At 38.5% G+C, this 20,608-nt stretch overlaps 1 protein-coding gene across 4 annotated transcripts in view; it reads left to right on the top strand.

Annotated features, from left to right (window-relative positions):
- Nucleotides 1-20,608, top strand: part of ttbk1a (tau tubulin kinase 1a) — a 40,989-nt gene that overhangs the window by 7,328 nt on the left and 13,053 nt on the right. For 2 of the 4 annotated variants that reach the window (XM_058791375.1, XM_058791377.1), the window contains exons 3-12: nt 453-600; nt 14,636-14,709; nt 14,929-15,069; nt 15,196-15,300; nt 17,433-17,498; nt 17,610-17,702; nt 17,834-17,959; nt 18,107-18,261; nt 19,382-19,586; nt 19,725-19,888. In XM_058791375.1, the coding sequence (XP_058647358.1) occupies nt 453-600; nt 14,636-14,709; nt 14,929-15,069; nt 15,196-15,300; nt 17,433-17,498; nt 17,610-17,702; nt 17,834-17,959; nt 18,107-18,261; nt 19,382-19,586; nt 19,725-19,888 (1,277 nt within the window). Of the gene's footprint in view, nt 1-452; nt 601-13,685; nt 14,710-14,928; nt 15,070-15,195; nt 15,301-17,432; nt 17,499-17,609; nt 17,703-17,833; nt 17,960-18,106; nt 18,262-19,381; nt 19,587-19,724; nt 19,889-20,608 lie in introns of those variants that run through there. The other 2 variants (XM_058791378.1, XM_058791379.1) reach the window with 2 other exon arrangements.

The following is a 20,608-nucleotide window of genomic DNA, read 5'->3' as shown; positions in this document are numbered from 1 at the left end:
ATTTATGCAAAGCTGGCTAATGTTTGTCTGCAATGGGACTGCTGCACTATTGCATATCCCTGATCAATAGATGTGCCCTCTAGATTGGTAATCAATAAAACAAGGATTATTCACATATACAAGATCATGCACATGTAGATGGGTTATGTTACAGTATTATTGGGTGAGTTTGTTGTTTGAAATTAATATCTCAGGAGAGTAAAATAAAGGTATTATTGAGACACTTGAAATGCAGGTATTATGAAGTGCTCTTTGATGTTTCCCAAATGCTTTGTCTGAAAAACGCTTTGAAAAGCCGTATGCATTTTTAGGAGATCGTCAGTCATTGACAGCTCTTACATTGGGAGGATAACAACTGTTTCTCTCACTTCAGGTTTCATACTTGAAATCAATAGCAAATTAAACACAAAAAAATCAGATAATATTCTGTTGTGTTCTTTTTTGATGTCCAGCTGAAGAAGATAGGAGGAGGGGGGTTCGGGGAAATCTACGAGGCGCTGGACCTGCTGACTCGGGAGAATGTAGCGTTAAAAGTGGAGTCAGCTCAACAGCCCAAACAAGTCCTGAAGATGGAGGTGGCAGTTCTGAAGAAACTGCAGGGTAAGGCATGGTCATTAGGTTCTGGTATTTTTGTACAGTATCAACGTCACTTTGACATTGACAAGACATCACGTTGACTGAAGACAAATTCCCCATGGAAATACTGTACACGGGGTCATTTGTGTTCAAAGTATCTATTGAACTCTTAAAAACAGTATTTTGTTGTAAGTTAAAGGAGTGTTTCTATTAGCGCTGTCAAACGATTAATCGCGATTAATCACATCCAAAATAAAAGTTGTTGTTTACATAATATATGTATGTGTACTGTGTATATTTATTATGTATATATAAATACAAACACATGCATGTATATATTTAAGAAAAATATGGGTAACACTTTACAATAAGGCTGTATTAGTTAATGCATTAGTTAACATGAACTAACAGTGAACAACGCAGCTGTTCAGCATTACTTAATCTTTGTTCATGTCAACTTATTCATATACTAATGTGTTTGTTAATGCATTAGTTAACATGAACTAACAGTGAACAACTTGAATGTTCAGGATTACTTAATGTTTTGCTAATGTTTACTTACACATTTACTAATGCATCTCTTTACATGAACAGATTAACTAGTTAACATTGTGGTTAATGCATTAGATGAAATGAACTAAAAATTAACAACAAATCTGTTCAGCATTACTTAATCTTTGCTCATGTTCTCTTCACATTAACAACTTAATTAGTTAACGCTTCATATACTAATGCATTAGTTCATGCATTAGTTAACATGAACTAACAATGAACTATGCCTGTAAATAGCTTTATTTAATAAGCTTCATTTAATTGTACTACATGCGTATATACACATAGGCTAAGTTTATTTAGCAGCTAACACACACAATGGATAAACAATACCGTCTTCCCAATTGGGCACTGATTAGGGCTATTGGTAAACTTGGAAACCATCTAAAGATCAACTGATAATGTTTCTCATGTTTGTAGGCTGTTTATTAACATGACTTACCATTAACAAAGCATTTACTAATAGTCCAGGTGATATGTGCAAAATTTTTCATAAAAGCATGAAACTTGGTACAATTGTACAGGTTTGGGCCCTGAACATTTTCAGAAATGGAGCCATCGCAAAAACACCTCGTGGTTGCCATGGCGACCATTTTACTTTCCGCCATAACCAAATTATGTATTTTGTGTCATATCTCCTGAACCAAACATGATAACACAGAAAAGGTAATGTCTACCCCTATGTTTTGATGGTCAATGATTACAACGATACAGCAACATAAACTGTTCAGATGAAGAGTTAATGGTGAAATCAGCAATATGAGAAGGAAATCACAGTATCTGAGCATCACAGTATTTACAAAAGTCCATATTATTTATTTTCCTTTTCCTTTCTTTGATAATTAACTAATATTTTATTCAATAATGCATTAAAAGGTTGTTTTCAAAAATACTATCATATATTCCAGAGACATATAAAAAAAATAATCTCAGGTAAGTGTATTTTTCGTACCTCTCAGGCAGAGTGAGGTAGGTGGTAGTGTGTTTCCAGTACATTCTTGTTCTCTCTCAACAACGCTCTAACATCACACGCAGACGGCAATCTTGCTAACCTGTGTCTTATCTGCACCTCTTTTACTGCACCTCTGTCATTTTCTGTGGGTCTCTGGAATTGTCAGTCAGCTGTCAACAAACTTCATTCTGGACATTGCTTCTCAGTCTACTCTTAGGATCTTGGGCTTGACTGAGACCTGGATTCGTCCAGAACCCCTGCTGTTCTCTCTTACAACTTCCCTTTCTCTCACCTGATCTCAAAAGTCGTTCACAGCCATCTTCACTCTGGCATTTCGCTGGTTTTGTTTGGTTTTGTTTTCGCCGCATACCTATGTTTACAGTGGAAGTTCGAGGCGGCTGAGCCGGCGCATAACATACGTCATAACCAAACGTTATGTGATTGGCTTACGGGTACACCAATGATTTTAAACTTCAGACAGTGGGATTGTAAACCCCTCCACCCCCACGAAAAAGTAAACGCTTGTCAATTATCCTCTTCCAGACTCTGTCTACGAAGCAAAGCGAAGTAGCAGAGTTTGGTATTACCAGGCTAGCTTACCACCACAAGCACTAACAAATCAGGCAACCAGCCTGACTTAATTTACACATGCAGTTATATCACAGACAACATTTGGTAAAACCTCTAGACATCTCTGCTCATTTCTTTATTACATTTAACCTACATATTATTACCTGTGTATAATACCAATTCCTCTACCAATTACTTTTAGGCAAAACCTACGCTCCCTTTCACCCTTCCATCTTTCCTCTGTAGTGTCATCCTCTCTTCCTTCACCCACCCATTTCTCATCTCTGGATGTAAATACAGCAACTGACACTTTATGATCCACTTTAACTTCTTGTCAAGACCATATCTGTTAGACAGGCCAGTGCATACTACCCCTTCTAACCTAAAATGTTGCCCCATGTATCATCATCTTTACTGTATTTTTGCCGAGCAGTCTTTTGGGTGGCTCACCAATGTACTAGATTTCTCTAATACAAAAAAGTAGGCTTGACCAAAATTTTTGTGGGGAAAATAATTTATTGAAGATGATAGTGAAGCAGTTCTTCAATAGTGACGTTAGCATGTCTTCCTTCAAACAGTCTTAATCCTTGTATGAATCCTAGCTTCTCCCAAAGATCTGTCTGTGGGATATAATTTTAAACCTGAAGACAAAAGGGCTAGAAACAACAGATACTGTTAGGACCTTCCCGCTGGAGATCCTGCAATCTACAAGACGTTCCTGAGGAATGCTGTTCCTTTGTTATTCAAATGGAAGGACCATTCTGTTCACACATTTTATAGACACAGTTACATTATTTCTTTCACAGAATGACCAACTGAACTTTAACCACTCAGGTTTCAGAAGCGGCCCTTCAACTGAGACTGCTTTACTGTCGGTCAGTACAGCCCTGCAGTTTGCTAAAGCTGATTCCAAATCATCAGTTCTTATTCTGCTGGATCTATCTGCTACTTTTGACACTGAATCATCAGATTCTCCTGTCTACCATCACTGGATCTGCACTCCACTGGTTTGAATCTTATCTCACAGGTAGGTCTTTCAGGGTTTCCTGGGTAGGAGAGGGATCCAAAGAACATCAACTGGTCACAAGGTTTCCTCGGGGATCAGTTCTTGGACCCCTCCTCTCCACCATATACACTACATCACTGGGACCCAGTATACAAGCAGATGGTTTCTCCTACCATTGCTATGCTGATGACACACAGCTCTATCATTCATTTCAACAAGACAATCCAATAGTAGCTGCATGGATCTCAGGCTGCCTGGCAAACATCTCGGCATGGATCAAGGATCATCACCTGCAGCTCAACCTGGCAAAAACTGAGCTTCTCATCTTGCCTGCCAATCCAACTCTACAGCACAATTTCATCATCCTGCTAGGTTCATCAAAAATTATTCTTTGGTGACCAGCTGACTTTCAAGGACCATATTGTAAAGACAGCTCGATCAGGCGGGTGTAACGGAAGAGGACTAGACACAACAGGTTAGCAAAAGCAGGGATGTTTATTTGCAGCACAGAGAGTTCGTGAGAGGAATCCGGGTGACTTTACGGTGAGTGGTGATGGTGAGTAGAAGTACTTGAGCTAGGATGAGTGGTAACTGTTATCTCCGTATGATACAGGAGCTGGAACGAACAATGGAGGAAGCACACACCACAGCCTTCTGGCGTCTGGGAGAGATGGGAGAACTGAAGACACAGGAGGGACGAGGAGACACTAGGAGGAACACAGGAGGTAAGTAGAGCAGGTAAGCTTTTCAAAGTACGTATAGCAATACAGAGAGTCCTCAACGTGTGAACAAGATCGGACAGTGAAGGTGTCTGAGGTGTGTGCTTATATGCCGCTGGTGATGACGTGCTTGATTGAAGACAGGTGCTCAGTATTCAGGTGATAGTGATCGTTGTGATTGGGTGGTGATGGAGCCTGGCTGATCCGTTACAGCAGGTTTGCATTGCACAACATCAGGAGTATCAGGCCCTTCCATACAGAGCATGCTGCACAACTTATTGCCCAGGCCCTTGTCATTTCTAGGCTGGACTATTGCAATGCTCTTCTAGCTGAGCTTCCATCATGCGCAATCAAACCTTGACAAATGTTTCAGAATGCAGCAGCATGACTGGTCTTCCATGAGCCCAAAAGGGCCCACGTCACAACTCTCTTTATCTCCCTGCACTGACTACTGGTTGCAGCTCGCATCAAGTTCAAGACATTGATGTTTGCGTACAGAACAGCCGCAGGCTCAGCACCCTCCTACTTCCACTCAGTCATACGAATCAACATCCCCTCCAGAAGCCTGAGATCTGTAAGTAAGCGATGTCTCATGGAGTATCACAGAGAGGCATTTTCGTTCACCTTTCCTGGCTGGTGAAATGATCTTCCCACAATTGCAGTAATTAACAGAACACTCGACATATTATCTGACAGCAACACTAATTTAATCCCATACCCAACCCATCTGACATAAAAACTGATACCCGAACCGCACCTGCGCTAAATCTCCTACATGAGGTAGACAAAACTCATTTATTAAAACTTTTATTCAAATTGTGAATAGAATAAATACAGAAAGCAAGCAAAGAGTGCTTCCTTTAATATAATCTCTACAGCTGTCAATCTGTGGCAGCGCTATTGGCTACATTGCTCAGCGTGTACTGGACTGAGTCGAAATAGTCTTGGTTATTGGACCCACAACCTGACAGTGCTTGTCACCGTCCGGCCTGCACTCGCACCACACCCTACACATAAATATTATTCCACCCGTTAAGTCAAATATTAGTGGTTCACCTGCGTGTACCCGCCCGCATGCAGGACTCTGGCTTCCCCCTTGTAGACAACATAATATACAACTCTGGCCCCACAGAGTGATTGTAAATTAAGTTTACATGAAATATGTTTGAAATTTCATTCTGCATTTTCTGAGATTTCATTGTAATCCTTCTCATAAAGTCACTGAATTAACCATTAACTGTTCACCTGATTGCGTTGCCGTCTTCGTGTGATGTTAGAGCATTGTTGAGAGAAAACAAGAATATATTGTGAAACACACTACCACCTACCTGACTCTGCCTGAGAGATAAGGAAAAATACACTTACCTGAGATTTTTTTTTTTTTGTATCTCTGAAATATATGATAGTGTTCTTGAAAACAATCTTTTAATGTATTATTGAATAAAATATTAGTTAATTATCAAAGAAAGGAAAAATTTATATAAATAATATCGACTTTTGCAAATGCTGTGATACTGTCATGCTCAGATAATGTGATTTCCTTCTCATATTGCTGATTTCGCCATTAACTCTTCACCTGAACAGTTTATGTTGCGGTATATGGTATCATTGTAATCCTTGACCATCAAAACATAGGGGTAGACATCACCTTTTCTGTGTTATCATATTTGGGTCAGGAGATATGACACAAAATACTTATTTATTTTATTTATTACTGGGACGATGCATATTAATAAACATTTCTGTCAATATGCCAGAGTTAGCCAGAAGGTTATTTTTCACCTGCAGTCCCTAGACAGATGGTAAAACTCACCCTAAAAAAATAAATAAAAGTACATAACAATAACAATTACAATACAATTAGAAAAAAGTACTATTAAGCTAAAATGTACAATAGAAACACAACAGATCAACATTCAGACAAAATACATGGACACATACATAATTTGATTATGGCGGAAAGTAAAATGGTCGCCATGGCAACCACAAGGTGTTTTTGCGATGGCTCCATTTCTGAAAATGTTTAGGGCCGCAAACTATACAAGTGTACCAAGTTTCATGCTTTTATGAAAAAGTGAACATTATTTTCACATATCACCTGGACTATAAGGGAATTTGTGAACCTTATTGTAAAGTGTACACTAGTCCAACATTAACTAACGTTTAACTAACGTTTGTAGACTGTTTATTGACATGATTTAGGCCTACCACTAACAAATAATAATAATAATAATAAAACATAGATTTAACAATTTTGTTCCTATAGTGTGACAGCACACCACACCACACACTAACAGATTCCGTTCATACATCAAAATCACAAATCACGACTGTTAACGCGGGTAATCTCGCTCAGACAAACGTAACTTTAGAGTAAACAAATGGCGGACGACATGCAAGAAGAAATGGCGATAATAATATTTGGATATCTTTTTTTTTTACCGAAAGTTCGCAGGGGGAAAAAGAAAAAGGTTTGGATGAAGTTGTGGAGACTGTGTGAACGTGAACTTTAAATGTTACAGCGTGAGCTGGTGAAGAGTAATGCATCCGTTTTCTGTTGGAATTCGTTTCATTCCACGTGATCTACCGAGCGCTCACACTTTTATTCTCGGTATTCGGCGGCTTATCGCCCGCGGGAACAGAATGGACTGGACCTATTAAGACAACATCTGATGAGTGGATTTACTGGCTTGGAAAGCGGGATAGAAATGGTCCTCTTGGAAGACTATTCAATGACATTCATCGAAAATAGCAGCTTTAAAACGCAAAGGTGATTACCAACTATATGTCCATGCTTGCTCACTTAGTTAACGTTAGGAGAAACACCTTCTTCTCTCTGTTTGTTTGTTTATTTAATACATTGATTATATAATATAAATGTATATAATGTATACCACTGTTGTGTAATAATATAATAAAGTTTCTGAAAATGTAAGTGATGCGTGAATGGCTTTCACTCATTTAAGGTCCAGTAAAATCAATAAAGACTGCTTTGTAATTAACCCACAAATGTTAGTTAAATGTTAGGTAATGTTGGACTATTGTACACTTTACAATAAGGTTCACAAATGCCCTTAGTAAATGCTTTGTTAATGGTAAGTCATGTTAATAAACAGTCTACAAACGTTAGTGTCACGTTATCGCTGGAAGCTAGGGAACGAAGGAGTGAGGAGACAAGGAATCTTCAAATCAAACAGTCTTTATTTATCCAAAATGCCATGAGAACACACATCAAGCGGGGTGAAGACATATAGACATAAGACCGGACGCAAACTCAGGGAAACACAGGGATTATAAACACATGGAAATCAAATGAGGAAGAACTGAAACAGGTGAGGAGTATTTAAACACAGATAGAGACAAATCAACATAATCAGGACAAGAACAGGAAAATGACCAAATAAGGAACACCAGGAAACAAAACGGGAACATACATATGACAGTTCGCCCTCCTCCCGGACGGCGCATCCCGCGCCGTAACAGTACCAACAGGGAGGGGGGATGGGTGCCCTGGAGCCTGGTGCAGGACAGGGACACAGAGGAAAGCCTCCAGGGCGGATCAGGCAGACCCGGAGAGCCATGGCGGGTCAGGGGACTCAGGAGGCCATGGCATATGCCCCCCCCCCAAAAAAATGTTCCAGGGGAAAACTGGGCGCTCTGGTGGGCGCTCTGGAGGAGCAGACTCTGGTGGGCACTCTGTAGGGGCAGGCTCTGGTGGGCGCTCTGGAGGAGCGGGCTCTGGAGGGTGCCTGCGAGGAGCGGGCACTGGAGGGCGCTTGCAAGGAGCAAAGCTGGCTGGGACCAGCGGAGACGAAGGAGACTCAGGGGACGAAGGAGAGCATCCTGGAGCGAGCTCTGGGGCTGGAGCCCACGACATCCCCTCATACTCCACCAGCATTCCTAGGGGCACATGTGAGGTGGATGGCAGGCTTGAGTGAGCTGCAGACGGCGGGCTTGAGTGAGCCACAGACGGCGGCGGCATTGACTTCAGAGCCGCGGATGGCGGTCTGGAGAGAGCTGCGGTTGGCGGGATTGGTGGCGGGCTGGTTCTGGATCGGGGCTGAACACTCTCCAGACACCGGAGAATCCCTTCCCTCCAGCTCAGTCCTGTGGTGTCTGGGAGGTCCACTGATCCAGAACAGAGAATTCAGTGTGGCGTCGTCCAGCACCGTCCACACCGCGAGCCCGCAGAACTCCCGCGCATGCTCCAAGAACGGGAGGTCTCGGCGGGCCAAGGCGGAAAACCGCACAGCGGTTTCCATAGCCGCGGGGAAAAATCGGAAAAAACAAAAGACCTTTCAAAAACGGAAAACAAACGGAGAGAAGGAACGCGGTTCACTATTTTTGTTGGTCCGGTCTTCTGTCACGTTATCGCTGGGAGCTAGGGAACGAAGGGAGCAAGGAGACGAGGGAATCTTCAAATCAAACAGTCTTTTAGTAATCCAAAATGCCAGGAGAACACACATCAAGCGGGGTGAAGATATATAGACATATAAGACCGGACTCAAACTCAGAGAAACACAGGGCTTATAAACAAATGGAAATCAAACAAGGAAGAACAGAAACAGGTGAGGAGTATTTAAACACAGATGGAGACAAATCAACATAATCAGGACAGGAACAGGAAAATGACCAAATAAGGAACACCAGGAAACAAAACGGGAACATACATGTGACAGTTAGTTAATGTTGGACTAGTGTACACTTTACAATAAAGTTCACAAATTCCCTTAGTAAATACTTTGTTAGTGGTAAGTCATGTTAATAAACAGCCTACAAACACGAGAAACATTATCAGTTGATGTTTAGATGGTTTCCAAGTTAACCAATAGCCCTAATCAGTGCCCAAATGGGAAGTTGGTATTGTTTATCCATTGTGTGTGTTAGCTGCTAAATAAACTTAGCCTATGTGTATATACTGTATGTAGTATAATTAAATACAGCTATTTACAGGCATAGTTCATTCTTAGTTCATGTTAACTAATGCACTAGCATATGAATAAGTTGACATGAGCAAAGATTAAGTAATGCTGAACAGATACGTTGTTCATTTTTAGTTCATTTTATCTAATGTATTAACCACAATGTTAACTAGTTAATCTGTTCATGTAAAGAGATGCATTAGTAAATGTGTAAATTAACATTAACAAAACATTAAGTAATCCTGAACATTTGAGTTGTTCACTGTTAGTTCATTTTAACTAATGCATTGACTAACACATTAGTATATGAATAAGTTGACATGAACAAAGATTAAGTAATGCTGAACTGATGCTTTGTTCACTGTTAGTTCATGTTAACTAATGCATTAACTAACGTTAAGTAATTCAACCTTATTGTAAAGTGTTACCAAAATGGGTTATGTTTATATATTAAATATATTTATATGTAATATAAAATGTAACAATATAAATATATAAATGTATATACGTGTAAATATTTTCAAAATATATACTGTATATGTGTGTATTTATATATACATAATAAACATACACAGTACACATGGTAGTTGACAAATAGGCAGTAAAAATGCTTTTTTTGAAAAAGAAATGCATATATTTACGTAGTGTGAAGTCTGATCTTTGAGAAAATATAAAGGGTCACTAACTTCGTCAATTCTTTAATTTTTACTGAACTGTACCATAATTTTTTCCTATGGTGTGACATAGCAAAAAATTAAGGGGAAAAAAAACTCTTAATAATACATAAATAGCATGAAAGAGATTTATCTTCATTGTTAGACACTTATTTTCATATAGTGCTATTTATATAAAATGAAATTATAATTAACATTTTTTCCCCATGACTTGTTGGACAATTTTAAGACAAACTTTGACAACAAGACAAACTTTGCTGTCATCTGTTCAAAACTGCTGAAAATTATGCCATTTTAAGTTGAGTCATATTTGTATCTCCCCTATTGCAATACTCAACTGTTTTTTTTTAAGATATTTTGATATAAAAACAAATCTGTGGTTCTCTTATATGTGTCACACCATAGGACATTATATCACATTAAAGTACAGAAATGGTAGTTATTAAATTATTTCTATTTAATTTTGTCAAAGGTCAAAGGAGAAAGAAAGTTTCATTTTGATACAAACAATATCAACATGTTTTTTTAACAAAACAAAAAATAATTTTCATCAACAAAATACAGTCTCTTAGTCAATCTGTATGTTACTGAAACTCTAATTTTTATTTTAGATAATTTAATGTCTTCTATTTATCTAATGTTTATTTAATGTAATTATTGCATTCGAGAACACTGAAAATGATCAAAAAAGACTAAAAAGGAGTTAAACAAATCTAATTAAATTATTTAAAATGCTTTTTAAAGAGACCTTGTCCTCTGGTGTGACATCTTTGTCCTGTGGTGTGACAGTACAGGCGTCAGACCGGAGGACAATATCTGTCACACCAAAGGACGTTTCGGCCTTTTACTGTCAATTAATGACCTTGCTATTCCGAGCTAACCTGTCATTAGCGGTAAGCAAGACACATTTGCATAATTTTCCATGATTATGTAGTTTAATATACAGTTTTTAATTCAAAAATATAATTTAGGGGTGTCACAAAGGACAACAAAACGTAACACTTTTGTAGTGGTTCCAAAAAAGTTAAATATTTGAACAATTCTGAGGCAACAATTTACCATCTGCTCATGTCATGGGCTTCACAGGGGGCTTCTGTAACATGACCATGAATGGGGTCCTTCAACTAATTAAAGTTTTCTCTGGAATTGGTCGATTTAAAATCAGGATATGGTGTCACACCAAAGGACATGGTTTTCAGAGACAAAATGTATCAAGTTCCTACGTTTTCAGAAATGTATGGATGAAAAAAATGACTGCCGTTTACTAAAATAGACACTTGTACAATTATGCCGGAGGTGTTTATTAATATTATGCTTTTTTTAATTTATAAATGTTGTAATTTATTGAACCATGCTTGAGACCATCATACCATAGGACAATTTTGAGATTTGGCTCAAATTAAAAAAAATAAATAATAATAATCTAATAACACTGAGGCTTTAATAACAACAGGTCCATGTAGGTGTCACGTTTCTCAGGGAGTCAGGAACACAGAACGAGGAAACACGGAGAATTCACAAAACTAGAGTCTTTAATATCCAACAGGGTTACATGGAGCACAGGCAGGGAAGACATTCAAGGACCGACAAACACTAACTGAATGGACTGGGGCTTTTAAAGACAGGACAATCAAGGAACTAAGGAGAGACACCTGGAATCAAATTAACAATTAACATGAGGGAGAAACTGGGTCACAGAACACATGGGGAGCAAAAACAGGTCCATAATCCTGACATAACGCCCCCTCCCGGAAGGTGCATCCTCGCACCATAGTAAAAACATGGGGAGGGGCAGGTGGGAACTACGGAGGCGGCTCAGGAGGAGGAAGAACCCCGGAAGGAAGGAGGAGCCAGGGAAGAGACAGGAGGGACCCGGAGCAGGAGGCGCACAGCAGGACCCAGGCCACAGCTATGATGATGGCCCACGGTGGAGCTGACGGAGGGAGGAGCCATGGAGGAGGGATGGCCACTGACTCCAAGGGGCCGACCAACGGCGGCGGAGCAGGTGGTGGAGGAGCCCGAGGCGGAGACGGAGAGCCAATGAGCCAGGGGGATGCAGAGGATCCGGGGGTCCAGGGTGGAGCCGAGGGACTGAGGACCAAGGTGGAGCTGGTGGGAGGAAGGAGCCCAACGGAGACAGTGGGATGGAGCAACGAGGTGCAGCCGGAGGAACGGAGTCCTGAGGCGATGGCGGGTCGATGCGCAACCAAGGCGGAGCCAGAGGGACGAGGAAGCCCGGTGGAGCTGGTGAATCAACGGGTGACGGTGGAGGCGAAAGAGCTAGGAGCCGAGGTGAAGCTGCTGGGTCTACGTATCGATCAGGTCCCCTTCCAAATCCAGCAGCCCCAGATGTATAATCAGCTTACCCTCAGCCGCGGTGCAGGGGGTGGAGCTTCACTCTGCGCTCACACCGTCCACTGCTGGCTCCCTCGTGATGGGCACTGTCGCCGGCTCTCGCACCTGGTTGGGCTCAACTTCCGGTGCGATCTTCCGCTCAGTCGCTTGGCTTTGTGCTGGCTCGTAGATCGCAGCGGGAAGTGGCTCTCTGTCATCGGTGGGCTCGGGGCTGATGCTCCGCACTGCGGGGAGATGGTAGGCTAGGCTCTGGGTCTAGAGTGGATCTGGCAAGATCATCCTCAGGAGAGACGAGGGGCGATCCGTTTGTCGCCAGAGTCCACTCCACGAAGGCAGCGAAATCCTCTCGAGGACCATCTTCGGACGACAGCGCTCTGCACGCGGTGTTCAGGCTTGCATCATAGAATGCGCAGAGCGCGTCGTCCGGGTAGCTGGTGGCGTTAGCTAAACACAGGAACAGTCTTGTATGGTCCTTAAGAGATCGATCCCCCTGCTCCAGCAGGAGGAGGAATTCGGGTCAGAGAAGCGGATCAATCAGGAAACACACAACAGAAACAAAAAACTGAGTAAAAACGGGAAACAAAACGGAGGGTAGAACACGGAGGTTACTGTATCGGTCGGTCCTTCTGTCACGTTTCTCAGGGAGTCAGGAACACGGAACGAGGAGACACGGAGAATTCACAAAACTAGAGTCTTTAATATCCAACAGGGTTACATGGAGCACAGTCAGGGAAGACATTCAAGGACTGACAAACACTAACTGAATGGACTGGGACTTTTAAAGACAAGACCATCAAGGAACTAAGGAGAGACACCTGGAATCAAATGAACAATTAACATGAGGGAGAAACTGGGTCACAGAACACATGGGGAGCAAAAACACAACAAAAACAGATATTTTAATTTAGTGTAAATGCTGTTCTTTTGCGGTTTCCAAAATAATATTAAGCAGCACAGCTGTTATCAACATTGATAATAATAAGAAATGTGTCTTGAGCACCACATCAGCATATATTAGAATGATTTTTGAAGAAAGACTGGAGTAATGATGCTGAAATTTCATAGGAATAAATGCCATTGGAATAAATTACATTTTAAAATATAAATAAAAAAGAAAACAGTTATTTAAGATGTAATAATATTTCCCAATATTACAGAATATTAACTGTATTTTTGTGCAAATAAATGTAGCCTGAGTTATGGTGAGCTTGAGAGATTATACTGACCCCAAACATTTGAATGGCAGTCTGTATTTTTAATAATCTATTGACATTTTTATATTACTATACTGATTTTCTGCAAATTTATCTTATCCATTTCTATTATTTAATGATGTTTGTACTGTTGTTTTCCCATTAGAAATGATATAACTTCCTGGAGGATGATGGACTTCAAAAGTGATATTGAGGACACAGGAAAAACCTATAAATTGATTTCCAATCAAACATGTATTGTCTGAATAATTTCTGACTTAATAGTAGATGATTTATGTTAGTGGCGTTTCATAATTGTACACAGTATTTAGCTTTACATCATCATGACTGAGGCATTTATTAAAAGCTGGAAAGACTGACGATCCCATCAGAGTGGACCATATGTGGCATGTTGTATATTTAGCTCTGTGAATGAAGCGGCAGTAACACAGCCTACGTGACTACGAACATGTGAAGCGGCCTACAGACCACACAGCCAAGCATACACATTCATATTCTGATGATTCAGTTCAACCATTAGTCATCAGAAAGAATAAAAAAAGAGGACAGCTAAATATGAAACTCATCGTAATATAATGCAGATTCTTACGTAACAAAATAAAATGAAATTATAAAAATTGCTGAAATGAAAAGATTCATTTTAAGATTTTATTTTGCATTTAATATTTATTTAAAATTCACAAAATACATTAATGTTCAACATTTTTGTGTTATTGTAGTATTATTTATATTATAGTATATACTGATATTTTGAATTCATTTTTATTTTATGCTCAGTTGTCATTTTAATTTAAATGTAAGTTTAATTCATTTAGTTATGTTTTTGACATTTTGTTTTTTAATGATGTAAGTTAAAATTGCAAAAATAAAATTTTGATTATTTTAAGTAACTTTTTTACATTTAAGTTTTTACACTTATATTCATATTTTATTTCATTTCAGCTTTAAATTACAAAAACTTTCAGTTAAAACTTATTTGAATAATTTTAGTTAACAATAACGATACTGATTGATTTTTTTGGAATGAGTGAATATATCTTAAGACTTGCATTTTTTTAATCACCCTAACCTGCCCATGTTATTTCCTTTTTTTAGGTAAAAACCATGTTTGTAAATTCATAGGCTGTGGGCGAAACGATAAATTCAACTATGTCGTCATGCAGCTGCAGGTAAACAATTTCTGTTTTGTAACTAGTCACATATGCAGTAACATCAAATCTAAATGCCAATGCAAATAAGTAACCCTTAACTAGATTGGTGATTATATTTCAATCAAAGACTAAGTCACATTTTATGGAAGATCACCATCACATGCTGTTTTCTCTGAAATACTGTGACTACTGGTGTTATGTAGGTGTGAGGCTTCAATTACACTTTATCACTCTCAGGGTAGAAACCTGGCAGATCTCAGGCGAAGTCAGCCACGTGGCACCTTTACCATGAGCACAACCCTTCGTCTGGGAAAACAGATTCTAGAATCCATAGAAGCCATTCACTCTGTTGGCTTTCTCCACCGAGACATCAAACCGGTAATATTTAATAGCTTTCCTGCAATTGTCTTCTAATTGTATGTAGAATAATAATATAATGCAACACTGTCATTAGGTTTCCAGAAGTGATTTTATTGATTAAGGATCTATGGATTTTCTTTCCAGTCAAATTTTGCCATGGGAAGGCTGCCTTCAACATACAGGAAATGTTATATGCTAGATTTTGGGCTTGCACGACAGTATACAAACACCAACGGAGAAGTCAGACCGGTATGTCACAGTTTAATTCAGTATTTTTTAATACTTTTCAGTTTTAGTCATTGTAGATTTAATTACTTAATGGTTAATTATGCTCATTTTTTGTATGTGTTGGATAAGGGTACATGATTACTGCACTGCAGTCAAATGATCAAACATTTCTGTCATTCACTGTCATTGATTACAATACTACTACCATGATATGAAGTTGTCTTTTGATTGACCCTGAAGGTCTGGTTTTATTAAGAAGTGCCTGAGATTTATTTGAGCAATAAAAAGGCTTTATTCACTGTAAGAGTGCAGGCTGGCAGAGAGACGAGCTGAAAGCTCATGAGAGGTTTACAGAGCTCTCTGAATCAGGCACTGGGCTGTTTCCTCTTTTAGCTCATCACAAAGAGCTCTTCATTCGCACATGTTCCTCTCTCCTCCATCCTTCACACTATCTCTCTATTTCTCTGTACGTGCAGGTTTTAGTGCAGCGGTATGAATATTTAATAAGACTGCATGCATCAGTGAGCATTGCCCCCAGGTTCAGCCTGAGAGGGTGTAATATTTTATAGCTCTCTCTCTCTCTCGCTCAGTCTTTCTCTCTATTTCCCCCTCATTCTCTTTGGCCTTTCTTTTCTGCACAGCTTAGTCAGCTGTACTCATCGATTCAGGCAGGAAACAGAGCATCATACTTTTATCTATCTATCTATCTATCTATCTATCTATCTATCTATCTATCTATCTATCTATCTACTGTATCTATCTAGTTCAGTTCTGCAGCACTAAAGTGGTTTGTTTTTCTCCTGCAATCTTCAGGAGCTGTGTTTTTTTCTGCAGCAAATTTAAATTTTAGTTTGAGCTGATTCAAATTCTATGATGCATCACATTTATGAGATGTGAATAAATCATTTCAGGGTTATAAATAGTTTTGGTGTCCTCAGAACTGTAAATGTCGCCTTCTGTTGAATGCATACAGTATGAATAGGACAATCATGGTCCTGAGTCATGCTGCCATGTTTGTTTGTTTATTTCTTTGTTTGTTGATATTTTTTTATGTTATATATATTTTTAATTGTTCTTTTTTTTGTTGTACTAACATTTTCTTATGGACAGCATTTGAAGTGGATTGCATGGGGTCATTTGTATAATTATGCCTGGTGCATTATTTCTGCTTTTTCTTTTGTTTGACCATCTTGTCTTATTTTTGCAGTTTTCGTTTGGGGTTTTAAGTTATGACGTGCATGTCTGACGTATTTCTCCATCTGTTCCCTTCTCCCCCATACTCTCACCAATGGAAAGACTTTCATTGTGAGTGACTTCATGGAACTTTCATCTTTGTTTTATAGCTGCTTTTTCAACAATAAAAAATATATATATATATTTATATCTAAATATACATACAAGTACTTATCCTATTTCTCTCTCTCTCTCTATATATATATATATATATAGGATAAGAAAAGTAAATTTTTATTGGAATAAAAAAAGAACTGAAAGTTTTGCACATAATATTCATTCCATTTTTAATTTCAAGTTTGATTCTTAATCATGTGAAGTTGATTTAATATAATATATAATACATTTAATGAGCCATTTGTAATTCATGTCAAATGATGCTTGTGAGATTTCTTTTCGAGAGTTTGACCTTTATGTTCAGCAAAAGTGGAGTCTCTATAATTGGCAATAAAACAGTGAACGCGACAATAGAAAATGAACTGCATCCAAATGAAATGTCATTTGTCCTGAAACAGATGCTACTTGTCATGTTATTTAGTTAATCAAAAAGAAATTAGAGCAGGTTTGTTAGAGAGAGCCACTGGGACTTATACACACTCATGCACACAGACACACAGGTGCATTTACGTGATGGAAGGTCTTTACCTTTTGTGTTGCGTGTTCACTGTTCTGGAAGAATGGAACGCCATGTTCAGTCTCTGAGCAAAGCCATGGTGCCTCTTCTTTCAGAGTGTGTTGTGCACGGTTTGTCCCTTTCCCGTTGCTACTGTAATGAAAGTTATAATGCATAAAAATATACAGTATTACTTTTTTCTGGTTTGCTTTGATTTACCTTAATACATAGTACCAATTCTAAGTATTACAGATAACAAAAATGCATTTATCATTGACAGATTTTCCTAATACATTTCTGCTTTTAGCCCAGAACCGTTGCAGGATTTCGAGGGACTGTTAGATATGCATCTGTGAATGCACATAAAAACAAAGTGAGTGCAACTTACTGTGAACTTATATCAAACAATGTATTTTACAGAAGATACAATCATCTAATTCTATTTACCTATTAATTTAATCAAATTCTTGTGTTGTTTTTACAGGAAATGGGTCGCCATGATGACTTGTGGTCATTGTTTTATATGCTGGTTGAATTTGCTGCTGGGCAGCTGCCGTGGAGGAAAATCAAAGACAAGGTGCTCTGACTTCCTATACCTGATATGAAAATCAGTATTTGTTGTCTTTTGTTTTATTAAATTTCCTGACATTTTAATTCTGTGTCAGATCACCATTGTTAAAATCTACTTTTGTAATCTGCATCATTTAGGAGCAGGTGGGTCAGATTAAAGAGCGCTATGATCATAGGATGCTGCTTAAACACATGCCATCAGAGTTTAATGTCTTCCTGGAGCATGTTTTAGGCCTTGACTACTACACCAAACCCGACTATCAGGTATCTAGACCAAAAAACTCCCTCTCTCCCTCTAAATCTATGCTACGTATAGCGAATGTATGCAGTGCTTTTCTGAAATGTTATTACTTTTACATGGCTATATTACAGATATGTGTGGTCTTTTCTGTGGTGTCTTTTCTGTGTCAGCTCCTGATGTCAGTGTTCGAGAACAGCATGAAAGAACGCATCATCACAGAGAACGAGCCATATGATTGGGAGAAAAGTGGGACGGACTCCATGATGTCTGCCACCACACCGACAGCAGCGCAGCAGAACACACGGCCCACAGCGGCTATAGTTGGGTAAGCACCACATGCATGTGTGAACATATTACACGTCATGTGTATATGCCTGTGGACATGTGACTCTATCTATCTATCTATCTATCTATCTATCTATCTATCTATCTATCTATCTATCTATCTATCTATCTATCTGTCTATCTGTCTGTCTGTCTGTCTGTCTGTCTGTCTATCAATGGTATCTTTGGTTATGGTTTGTTTTTCTCCTGCAATCTTCAGGAGCTGTTGTCTTTTTCTGCAGCAAATTTTAATTTGAGCTGATTCAAAACCACATCTCCAAATCAAATAACTTTAAAAAGTTAAACAAACAACAAAACAGGTTTAAAACCAGGCTGTAATTTTACTGTGAATAAATTTCTATCTATCATGCTCAATTTATTGTTAAATATCCTCGTGTATGCTAACACACATACACACATACACATGCATGGAACTTAACAAATCCCACACTAATTCACCGACTGCGTCTCGGGGGGCTTTGTTACTTGTCACACATTGTCACATAAAAGCCGCACAGATGGATAAAAGGCTTGCTTACAGTCTGAAATACACAAGCAATTAATAAAAGAGACGAGCTTGAATCTGTTGTCTTCTCTGTTTCACTTAATTACCGTTATTTGCATACTGATAAATTTACTGCATTTTGCAAACTGATTGATTGGTCACAAACATCCAGTGCTTCTTGGGACATTGTAGGTAGTTTTCAGTGGGTTTGTATGTTTAGAGAGGAAAAAACTCACTTCTGATGGAAATGTCACTGACTTATTTTAGTTCTTTGCAGTTCTAGAAAAGCAGAGTTGTTGTATTGCTCCAGGACATGAAGAACATTTTACCATGAAAAAGAAAAATGTCTGATGACTTTTAAAGGAGTTCCCCCTCTGACGTTCTGTTTCGAAACTCTGGTGACATTTACTGAAAATGACTCTTTAAAGGTGAAGCGTGTAATTTCTGTGCCACTACTGGAACTAAACAGATTTTTTTTTTTTTAAATAAATGGAAAAAAAGGTTTCCAAGTAGGAAAAACATTTTTATATCTAATTTTACATAGAATTTAGGTAATTTAGGGTTACCCTTTTTTTTTTAATTAAAAATTGATTTTGATCTTTTCTGGGACCTTTAGGGTCATAAATATGACCCCAATGCCAGGTGACCTTCAGAGGGAAAACACAGATGATGTTGTGCAGGACGAGCACCTAAGCGACCAGGAAAATGCCCCTCCGATTCCTTCTGGCCGGCCAGCTGATGGTAGCCAGTTACCTACGGACGCAGATGGATGGGAGGAGACAGACTTTAATCGCAACAAACTCAGGATTAACCTTGGAAAGGTGCAGAGCAGTATAATGAATATAATCCAATCAAATACAGTCAAACAAATTTGTTTATTTTTAAAAGCAATTAAACATAATAATCCATTTTAATAATCAATTTCCCTTAAATTTTCCATCTTTGATTTTATGTTGCAGGGAGGTCAAGAGGAAGATGGTAGCCGGGTTGTGTGTCCTGTGTCGCCTCAAAGGGGTTTGGACACTCCAGGTGTGCAGGTGCACTCACTCAGGTACCGACGGGTCAACAGCCCTGAATCTGATCGCATGTCAGCTGCCGATGGACGGGACGGTTATGGACAGCGGTGCGTCATAAATTTACTTGGGATGTGTGCAGATGTTGTATTGACTGATCAACTCAGAAGTTAAAAGAACTATCCATGTAATAGTATTAGTTTAATGTTTTAAGTCATAATTCATAATGTAATGCTGTTTTTGAATTTCATTGTCATTTATTTATTAAGTTCCAATAATGTAATGGCTATTTTTTTCAATTTTAATTCACTGCATTATTCAAATAAAGGCATTGCAACATGAGTATTCACACTAATGTTTGAAATTTTGGGATCATTAAAAAAAAATTTGTTTTGAAAGAAATAAATAATACATTTATTCAGGAAGGATGCATTAAATTGATTAAAAGTGACAGTAAAGGCAAAAAACATGTACCACAGTTTCCACAAAAATAAAAAGCATGACAACTGTATTCAACCCTAATAATAAGAACAAATATTTCTTAAGCAACAATTCTGCATATAATTATGATTTCTGAAGGATCATTTGACGACGAAGACTGGATTAATGAAAATTCTGCTTCCCATCTCAGGAATAAATTACAAATTACATTTCAAAATAATAATATATTACAATTAATTTAATATGTTAATCTATAATATATTAAAATAGAAATAGTTTTTAAAATTATAATAATATTTCTCATTATTACTGTTTTTTCTTTATCAAATAAATGCAATAAAAGTCTTGGTGAACATGTTTGACTTATTTCAACAATTTACTGACCCCAA

The sequence above is a fragment of the Onychostoma macrolepis genome, chromosome 11 (genome assembly GCF_012432095.1).
Source record: "Onychostoma macrolepis isolate SWU-2019 chromosome 11, ASM1243209v1, whole genome shotgun sequence".
NCBI lineage: Eukaryota > Metazoa > Chordata > Actinopteri > Cypriniformes > Cyprinidae > Onychostoma > Onychostoma macrolepis.
Note: the sequence above shows the minus strand (reverse complement) of the source record. Positions and strands in the feature narration are given on the sequence as shown.